This window comes from Pistacia vera, unplaced genomic scaffold, assembly GCF_008641045.1.
Source record: "Pistacia vera cultivar Batoury unplaced genomic scaffold, PisVer_v2 Contig233, whole genome shotgun sequence".
Classification (NCBI taxonomy): Eukaryota; Viridiplantae; Streptophyta; class Magnoliopsida; order Sapindales; family Anacardiaceae; genus Pistacia; species Pistacia vera.
The window spans coordinates 1,185,559-1,196,538 of NW_022196039.1; the positions used below are offsets into that span (position 1 = coordinate 1,185,559).

Below are 10,980 nucleotides of genomic sequence, written 5' to 3' on the forward strand. Positions count from 1 at the left end.
GTAAGTCCAAAAGTGGTAAAAGTGAACTAAGTGAGCTATTAAAAAAAAAAAAAAAAATTCATGAATTCATGCATAATCACCATTTTAGAAGCAACTGAGGGAATAATTGGAAGGTTTTGTGAGGTTTTTGAAAATGGTTTGTTGCAACATGGTTTTAAACATTGAATTATTGTTTCTGTTATGTGCTAGGTTTGTCCATAATTGTGGTTAAACACCGTTTTGTGTGAATGTCATGTGTTTTAGTGTTTATGCTAGTCTCCCACATATTTTGCATTCCCATAAAGCAAATTTTCATTTATTATCTTGCATGTGTTAAAAATGTTAATCTTTGTCTTTAGAAGTGCTTAAATGTTGCTTGATGATTTGTAGCCTAGTTGACTCGAGTAACTAAGGTCGAAGGGTGTTCTACACCTAATCCCCTAAAGCTATCTAGCTTAGGAGGGGTTGGCCTAAAGCTTGTTGCACGGGTCCTCTAGAAAGCTTAATAGGTTATTACATAGATCATGAGCTTTATAAAAATAAAAAAATCTTGACTTGTAGCCTAGTTGGTTCGGGTAAGTAAGTTCGAGGGTGTTCTACACTTAGTGCCTTATAGCTGTCTGGTTTAAGAGTCATTGACCTAAAGCTCGCTACACAGACCTTCTCAAAAGCTTAAGAAGTTAAGACAAGAAAAAGAAAATAAATCAAGTGATGAATGAAAAAGAAATTATATGTCAAAATCTTGCATGGAAAATGAGCATTATGTTGCATGTACATAAGTTGGGGACTTTTGCATGACATTTTGACATTGTGATATGAACATGAAATGTGTGTTTAAGAACCTTGAATGGAGATAAGCAAATCTTGACAGAAACTTTAGTTCTTTATTTAGGATTGTGTTGTTTACTCGTTGTGTTCAAATTCTTCATGTCACCTTTTGATGAATGCACTGGTTGTTGATGAATATGGTTGTGCATGGTTTTGTGAAAATATTGAAAGAGTTCCTTTGACTTTACTTGAGGACGAGCAAAGAGTAAGTTGGGGAGTGTTTTAGAGTCATGAAAATGACTCCATTAAAGTGATTTAATACCATTTGTTATGATTTAATTGAATATATATTGAGACAATTCATAAATTTATAATTTATTGATGAAAAATCGCATTCTAATGTTTTCTTACGAATCTTGCATGTTTGGAATAATTTTGGAAATGGTGTGAGTTGATATTATTTGTGGTTTATGGATTAGGGTTGATTTTGTCTCATTTATGTTTATTAGGGGGTAAAATTCCATGTTTTCAAGGGGTTGATTTTGTCACTTTTTAAATGTGTAGGGACTAAAGTGAAATTTGTCATATTTTCTATAAAAGGAAGGTGAACAGTTGTAGAAGAGTAGCGCCTCTCATCCCAAACCCTAGCTCCATCGCCAACGATCCTTCCCCTTCCACTTTTGGTGACTCCCTAGCTCCACTTTGCACCGATCATCATCATCCTGCACTCACCATCGTGATTTGCGTGTTTGTCAGTGACGTTTCGTCTTCAAGCCATTTTTGGGCCACTTTTTAGCGACCTCCGATGACATTGACTCTGTCAAGATCCATAGCACAACCAGTCATGTCTAGTCTGGTGATTGTTCAGCTTCCAAGCAATTTTCGCTCGCTTTTTGGTGACCTTTCGTCTCCCCTAACATCTGATTCAGTCTCCCCATCACCTAAGCTTTCCATTGGTACCTTCGGATCCCATTTCCGCCACCATTTGCTAGAAAACCCACTGGAAAACTAACGTATTCTAACAAGTTGCAACGGTTCATATTTTGGGTTGTCCGTTGGTCATTTCCACCTCTTCTTCACATCATCGCGTTGTCAGTTTTGCGCTCTTGTCATGACTAGCTTTGTTGCCACCGCTCCAGCCTTCATTAGCACACCCATGAGCAGCAAAGCTTCCTATTCTCTGTTATGGTGTATGAGAGATTGAGATTGACTCCAACGCTCTCCTCATTAGCTCTTGACTAGTTGGATGAGTCCGATCTAATGACATTCGGTAGCATTGTGTATCGAACTATATTTGTTTTCAGTTCATATTTGATTATGATACTTTAATGTAGTTTGATGCATGATTTGTGATTATTGGTGTTGTCCATAGAGACTAGCTATTGATATAAAACCTATTGCATGATAAATGTTGGTTTGAGATAATTAAATGTTGAGTATTGCTTTAAATTCCAATTTCAAAGACTTGCACCCTATATTTTTTTCTCGAGTTTAGGGTCGACCTGCAGGTCTAGACTCGTTTTGCTAGGTCTACTTATGGGGAGTCCGCCTTGGTATGTAAACTTCATCGTTCACTATATGGCTTGAAACAATCTCCTCGTGCCTGGTTTGGCACTTCAGTGTTGTCATCCAAAAGTTTGGTATGGTGCGGTGTGAATCTGATCATTCTGTTTTCTATAGACATACATCACCAGGGCAATGCATCTATCTAGTTGTCCATGTCGATGATATTGTCAATATAGAAAGTGATCAAGATGGTATTGAACAGTTGAAGAAACACTTGTTCAACCACTTTTAGACCAAAGATTTGGGATTACTTAGATACTTTCTTGGTATAGAAGTTGCTCAATCCAGCTCTGGTATTGTTATCTCTCAAAGAAAGCATGAATTGGATATTCTGGAAGAAATATGGATGTTAGACTATAAACCAATAGACTCTCCTACGGATCCTAATTCAAAGCTCTCACTTGGATAGGGGAAGCCTCTTACGGACTCTGGAAGATACCGAAGACTGGTTGGTAAGCTTAATTACATCAATATCACATGACCTGATATCTCTTTCTCTATTAGTGTTGTTAGTTAGTTCCTACAGTCTCCATATGGTAGTCATTGGGATACAATTGTTATAATTTTAAGGTATATCAAGGGTGCACTTGACAAAGGTTTGTTATATGAAAACAAGGATCATACACATATTTTTGGGTATTTTGATGCTGATTGGACACGTGCTCCATGTGGTAGACATTCCACTTCAGGTTTTTGTGTTCTTGTTGAAGGAAACCTAGTATCTTAGAAAAGTAAGAAGCAAGATGTTGTTGCCAGATCGAGTGTAGAGGCAAAATATCGTGCAATGGCCTTAGCAACTTGTGAGCTCATTTGGTTGAAGCAACTGATCCAAGAGTTGAAATTTGCAGAAGCATCACAGATGAAGTTATTTTTTGATAATCAAGTTGCTCTCCATATTGCCTCCAACTCGGTGTTTCGCTAGAGGACTAGGCATATAGAAATTGATTGTCATTTTATTCGAAAGAAATTTTGTCCAGTTGTATTACCACTAGTCATGTCAGCTCAAACGGCCAGCTAACGGATATCCTCACTAAATCTCTCAGGGGTCCTCGTATTGGTTTTATTTGTAAAAGGCTTGGTGCATATGATTTATATGCTTCAGCTTGAGGGGGAGTATTGAGTTGTACAAAGCTATACTAGGACAAGAATCTATAAAATAGGAAATTAGTTTATTGTGTTCCAATTATAGTTTATTGTAACAGTATATACAGAAGTATTTTGTTCACCAATATATGATAATAAATACACAAGAATCCTCTCTTGTTCTCTTGATTTAACATGTATTAATGGGAATGGGAAGGGATTAAACACATCCACCAACCGATTGCATTAAACGACATGTAAATAAAAACCCTACACATCCCCATACCTCACATCACCACCAATTACATGCAACCAAATGTACATATCTCACATCCTCACCAATTAAATGCAGCCACTTGTTGAACAATCATCTAACATGTCAAAATCCACCAATTATAGAGCTTTAAGTAGAGAGATTCGTGTAATCAAGAAGAAGATGAGAATGAAAATGGAGAGAAAGTAGTTAAAACATATAGATATTTAATGTGACTGTGAAGGGTTTGTATTAATGGGAAAGTGAAAGGATTAAACACATCCACCAACAAAATACATTAAGCCACATGTAACCAAAAATCCTACACATTCACACATCCCACATTGTCACCAATTACATGTAGCCAAATGTATAGATGCCACATCATCACCAATTAAATGCAGACACATGTCAAACCATCATCCAACATGTCAAAATATACAAATTTTAGAGCTTTAAGCAGAGAGATTTGTGTAATCAAGAAGATGATGAGAACGAAAATAGAGAGAAAGTAGTTGAAACATATAGATTTTTAATGTGAATGTGGAGGGTTTTTATTAATTGGAATGTGAAGGGATTAAACACATCCACCAATAAAATACATTAAGCCACATGTAATCAAAAATCCTACACATTCACATATCCCGCATTGTCACCAATTACATGCAGCCAAATATACATGTGCCACATCATAAATAATTAAATGCAACCATGTGTCGAACAATCATCCAATATGTCAAAATCCAAAATTTTTAGAGTTTTAAGAAGAGAGATTTGTGCAAGAAGATGATGAGAATGCAAATGAAGAGAAAGTAGTTGAAACATAAAGATATTTAATGTGAATGTGAAGGGTTTGTATTAATAGAAATGTGAAGGGTTTGTATTAAAGGGAATTTGAAGGGATTAAACACATCCACCAACCAATTACATTAAGCCACGTGTAACCAAAAGTCCTACACATCCATATATCCCACATGTCACTAATTACATGCAGCTTGGGCTACAAATGAATCAAACACGAATGAACACCCCCATTCGAAAATTGTTCGATAAGCATAATAGGTTGTTCGAAATTGTGTTCAAACTGGAATGAACACAGAATCATCATTCGAAATCGTTCGATTAACAAAACGAGTTGTTCGAAAAATGTTCAAAATTGTTGGATTAACTCGTTCGAATAACTTGTGAATTCTTGTTTGAATAACTAGTTCGAATACCTTCCAAAAGCAATGGATGTTGAAAATGCAAAAGCAAAACACCCTCCTCTCAGCCTTCTCGATTTGATCTAGATGTCACAGTGCCATGTTGATCTCTTTTGGCCTTTGGAGTTTAGCGTAAAATGGCAAAAGGGAAAATGGAGGCTGAGCAAATTTGCAAAAGGGAAAATTAGGGTTGTCGCAATTTGCAAAAGGGAAAATGTGGAATTGGGTTTTGGATGTTTGTTTTAAATTTTGGGCTGGGCTGTGTTAGTTTGTTGGTCATTGGGTTTTTAGTTTTATATATATATAATCTGTAATTGTGTATATACAAAATTATTATCATACATATATTAATCATAAATTAAATGTGTTTAATATGCTATTAAATTATCAAAATAATAGATTATCATGTATATATTATCATTACATAAATTATCATAATAGTTTTAAATGCCTACACATATATTTTGTATCAACACCCATACATTCATAGTCGAAGGTCTATGGTAATATATGATCGATACATATATATGATTAATTTGTTATATATATAGCTATTTTCTCTCTGGTGAGCACTTTTTTGTGTGTGTGTGTGTGTGTGTGTGTGTGTGTGTGTGTGTGTGTGTGTGTGTGTGTGTATAATGCTTTTCTTTCATTTTTGTGTATTATCATTGAATTTTTTATTGAGAAAACCTTTAGGAAAAAGGGGAAGTTTTTAGATTTCAATATTTTGTGATAGGTAAATGATTGTTTTGTGGTTCCTGATGAACAATTTTACAACCTCGCAAGTACACAAATCGCTATTGTAGTCTAGTGTGCAAAAGCAAGGGTCTATCCCACAGAGATTTGTAAGCACTTAATTAATCCTAATATACTATGCCTTAATTAAACAAATAAAATAAACAAAAGAAATTAAACTAACTACTATGGAAGCAAAATAAATTCTTAACCAACTGAATTAAATAACAAAATTAAAAATTAATTGAAAACCAATGCAAGAAAAACCTAGGTATCCGATTTCACCATAACAATCTGATTCTCTGCTAATAACTAATTTATTGTTATCTCAATCAAATTCCTAGGGTTCAATCTTCCATCATTACGATATTACCGTTTGATATTCGGGTTTAACCAAGTATTCTTAACCATTAAACTCCCTATGATGTTTAGTAAAGTCTAACAATTGAGAATCCTTTAAGAACAAGAAGTACTCAAAATATCAACCAAATTGTATCCTGATGTTTGCCTCAACACAATCCAATCATTCAAAAGAGCTCTTCAAGGTTTGCATATGATGTTTACCTTACCTTGTCTCAAACAATCAACTGTTTTGTATTTAAAAGTTAGCATATAATGTTTATCATACTTATTCCATACAAAACATCAAGATCGAATTAAGTGCAATGAATGAAACTAGAAATATATTGAATCAATAGACCAATAAAATTAAGCAAAGCATAAAACTTTCATGTTAGATTACATTAGATCCCTAGAAAAGAAATTAGTTACACATAATTATAAGGAAATCAAACCTCAAACCCTTCAAAAACATGAAGTACAAGATAAAAAGATGAAACCCTAGGTAGATCTCTTCTCCTTGCCTCTCTCAAAGTTTTAGTCTCCCCAAAAAATACCTAAAGGCATCATTTTGGAAACTAATGGGAAAAATCCTATACAAAATAGGAGAATAGAATTTGGATTAATCTTAAGTTGAGTCCTTGTAGAATTAGGATTCCTCTGCTGACCCTTTTGTACTAAAACAAAAATGTCTTCCTCTAGAAATCTTAGAATAATGAACCGTAAAATTCTAGGCAAACTAGACTTCCAAAGCTTTACAAAAATATGTGGTACAGCTCCCAATTCTTGCTGAGGAATTTATGGTAGCTTTGTGAAATTTCCCTTTTTTGTCTGTTTCTCCTTAATAGCTGCTACTGGAAAATTGTGCATCGAAAGACTTCCACTTTTTAGCATGAAAAATTCTGAATCTAACGAAACCATAAGAACATTAATTGTAGATATTTAAATCATATTTCCAATGGTTTAATAATCATCCAAATCTGAGGTCTTTAGCTCAAGTTATCGTAGCAACACTAAGGCATGTTTTAGAACCACCCGTGTCTGCTTGTCTTCTATGCACTGATGTAACTTTAAGATAAAATTTTAACCATCTTCTATATTAAACTGGATCACGACCAAAACATAAAAGTTCTAGAACTATCTCTTAGATTTCAAACTCTATAGAATCAGGTCAACCCGAGTTGTGTAGCTAAAGTTACACCCATTTTAGTGCAGCATGTTCACTCATGCCACGGCACAAAAATCCTCTGTTGCCAACAATCTTCAAATATTCATAACTTTTTCGTTTGAGCTCTGATTCCCAAACCATTCATTCATGTATGATTCTGATTCATAAAACATACATGTGATTCTAGAAAACAAAACAAGTACGAAATTAAGTAAAATTAGCAAATCAAACCTAATTCCCACACAACATACCCTTAAAATCACAAAGTATGAGTGCACTTTCAAGCACTCATCAAGTCCCAAAATTTGGAAGAAAAATAATATATAGATAATAGAAATAGAAATATAGATAGAATCAAGGAGGCTTTTATTTTTATATATTGTTTAAGACTTTAAGTTGATGGTTGAAAACAAATAGAGAGGATAACAATGTGCAGGTTTATTTGGTTAACCATGAATTTTTTTATTTGCTGAAGCCTAAAATGGCGGATAAAGATTGGTAACAACACTAATAGTCTAATATTATATTTCAGATTATAATACTTCTTTCTTAATTGCTCCATTAGCTTTTATATATAAAAATCCTACTCAATTTAATTTTTTTAGCTGAAAAATCACTAAGAAGTGACATAATTGTGATTGATTATTTAAGACCAATAATTATTTAAATGAATACTATGGAAAAGATAAAGAATGGTTGGAAAACTTAGAATTTCCATAGTTATTATAGAATTCAATTCGTGAGTTAATTTATTTCTTTGTATTTATATATTTTTATTTCTTTGTATTTAGATATGGAAAAATATTTTAAAAGAAAGTCAATTGTTGAGACATCTCAACCTTGTTCTGGTGTCAATGATAATGAAAACCAACCTTCTTCAAAGAAAAATTGCTTCGAAGTTGACTTGGAAAATCTTCCTTTTGATCTTGGATTTCGACAAAGAATTACATTTTATCATCCTAATGTTCAAGACCAAGTTAGAATGCGTTATTTACAAAAGGGTCCTTGTCAACCTCGCAACCATAAGTTTCCCAAATCAAAATCTAATGATCATGAACAGAGTTTCCAACATTCTTGGTTTGATAAATATCCTTACTAGTTGGAATATAATGTTGAGAATGATGCTGCATATTGTTTATGTTGTTATCTTTTAAAACCAAATAAAGGTGAGCAAAGTGGCAGTGATTCTTTTGTTTTTGAAGGGTTTCGCAATTGGAAGAGACTTGAAAATTTTAAAATATCATATTAGAAGTCCTAACAACTATCATAACCAAGCTTTGAAAAATTGTCAAGCTTTGATGAACCAAAAACAGCATGTGAGTACAATTATTAATAAGAAATCTGATCAACAGAAAGAAGATTATAATATTCGATTGAAATGATCAATTCTACAAGTTGGCTTCTTCTTCGGCAAGGATTGCCTTTTCGTGGCCATGATGAGTCTGATAATTCAATGAATCAGGGAAACTTTCTTGAACTTTTACACTATATAACTGAGCAAAATGAAGAATATAGATTAGTAGCATTGGAGAATGCTCCTGGACATGATAAATTGATTGCTCCTAGTATCCAAAAAGACATAATCAATGCATTTGCAGTTGAAACCATCAGCTAATTAGTGATCTTGGAGATGCTTTTTTTTTCTATATTAGTTGATGAAGCTCGTGATGGATCCAACAAAGAGCAAATGGCAAATATCTTATGTTATGTAAATAAAAGAGGATGTGTTGTTGAGTGTCTATTGAGCATTATGCATGTCACAGATACGATTTCTTTGTCACTAAAGATGGGAATCGAAACATTGTTCTCTAAATACAATTTGAGCATATCAAGATTACGTGGACAAGATTATGATGGTGCAAGTAATATGCGAGGTCAGTTTAATGGGTTAAAAGCACTTAAATTGAAAGATAACGAATATGCCTTCTATGTTCACTATTTTGCTCACCAACTTCAACTAGCACTTGTGGTTGCGGCAAAAGAGGATACAAATATTGAGAGACTTTTTTTGAAAGTTTCTTGTGTGATAAATATTGTTGGATGGTCACCTAGACGTCGGGATCTTCTTAATGAGAAACAAGTTTTGAAGGTGAAAAAAGGAATTGAAAGTGGTGAGCTTTCAATAGGGCAAGGCCTTAATCAAGATATTAGTCTTAAGCGGCCAAGGGAAACACGGTGGGGTTCAAATTATGGGACTTTATTGAGCTTGATTAATTTGTTTTCATCTGTTATTGAAGTGCTTGAGGATCTTACTGAAAATTCTGACAATAGAATTGAAGCAAGTGATTTGGTGGATTATACGACTTCTTTTGATTTTGCTTTTAATCTACACATGATGAAAAACATTTTGGGAATCACATTTGAACTTGCACAAGCATTGCAAAGGAAGGATCAAAATATTATAAATGTTATGTCTTTGGTTCACTTGTTGAAAAGAAGATTATTGTTGATAAGAAATAATGGATGGGATAATCTACTTGATGAAGTTTCTTATTTTTGCATTGCTTATAATATAAATGTGCCAAATATGTAAGAGAAATTTGTTGCACGAGGGAGATCGGGCGTAATGTTTAAGAGATGACAAATTTATTTCATTATCGTGTCAAGTTGTTCTATGCCATAATAGATTTGCAACTATCAGAGCTTAATAGTCGTTTTAATGAAGGTAATATAGAATTACTTATTTGCATGGCCTCCCTAAATCCAAGTGATTGCTTTCAAGCATTTGATAAGGGAAAATTAGTTTGTTTTGCTCAATTTTATCCACTTGAATTTTCTTTTATTGATCTTATGGCACTTGAACTTCAACTTGTTAATTACATTGATGATATGCACTCGGATAGTGATTTTTTAGAACTAAATGATATAACCAGTCTTGTTTAGAAAATGGTTGAAAAGAAGAAGCATCTTATTTACTCATTGGTATATTTGCTCATCACATTGGCTTTAACCTTACCAATTACAACTGCAAGTGTAGAAAGGACATTTTCTGCTATGAAAATTGTGAAGACTCATTTACGCAATCGGATGGGAGATCAATTCTTGAATGATAGTCTAATTCTATATGTTGATAAAGATATATTTGACAGTGTTGATAAGGAGATGGTCATGCAACGATTCTTCAATATGAAGCCCCGCCAAGGAAAATAGTAAACATAATTTTTTTTTTCTTTTTGTGACAATTTTGACTAGAAAAGCAGAATATGAATATTATGATACAATTAGTTTTCATTTTGCCCACCCTAACAACAATTTCTGGATCCGCCCCTGATATAGATAGATAGATAGATAAATATAGTTTCTGTAATTTGTACTTGGGGTTACGAGGTATTACAAAAATGCGTCATATTTGTAAATATAATTAGAATAATGTTGGAAAAAAAAAACCTCAATTGATATCAAATTCATGCAATCATGTCGACTACTGTTTAGATTAAAAAATGTTTAGTTTTAATTAAGAGTAAACCACTTTTTCCCACCCAAGGTTTGCCTTAATGACACTTTCCCACCCAAAGTTTATATTTTGTTTACTATCAAAAATAGATTTTTTGATTTGATGGCCAACAAAGAGCAAACTCAATCCAAGCTGTTGAGACTTTTAAAGAGGGGATGTCAGTGAGTCTTTTGGTGATGACATGTTAGATTTTAGTGGTCAGATTGATTGGAATCTAACTTGTGAGGGGTGGCTACGCGTTTCACAAATCGCTCAATTGCCAATGATTGGCGGGATAAGCGGGAGCAAGGTTTGAGGGGTTTTGGTGAATGATGATCGAGAAAGAGAATGGTGATGGTTTGGGGTCGCGAAGATGTTAAAATCAGCCAACGATTGGTTAGAATATAAACTTTAGGTGAGAAAGTGGTATTTTAAAATTTTTTAGGTGAAAAAA

General features: G+C 33.7%; 1 protein-coding gene across 1 annotated transcript; it reads left to right on the forward strand.

Moving 5' to 3' along the window:
- Nucleotides 1–8,471: 8,471 nt before the first annotated feature.
- On the forward strand, nucleotides 8,472–9,626 carry LOC116131400 (zinc finger MYM-type protein 1-like). Its single transcript, XM_031417045.1, has 2 exons — nucleotides 8,472–8,658; nucleotides 8,746–9,626. Exons 1-2 carry the CDS (start codon nucleotides 8,472–8,474, stop codon nucleotides 9,624–9,626), a joined length of 1,068 nt encoding a protein of 355 aa, XP_031272905.1.
- Nucleotides 9,627–10,980: the final 1,354 nt, after the last annotated feature.

Bases quoted from the DNA above. Each gene is read 5' to 3' on its own strand.
- LOC116131400 (XM_031417045.1), top strand. From the start codon at position 8,472: ATGATCAATTCTACAAGTTGGCTTCTTCTTCGGCAAGGATTGCCTTTT. The intron at 8,659-8,745 runs GTATCCAAAAAG...TTTCTATATTAG, and splicing joins TGATAAATTGATTGCTCCTA to TTGATGAAGCTCGTGATGGA.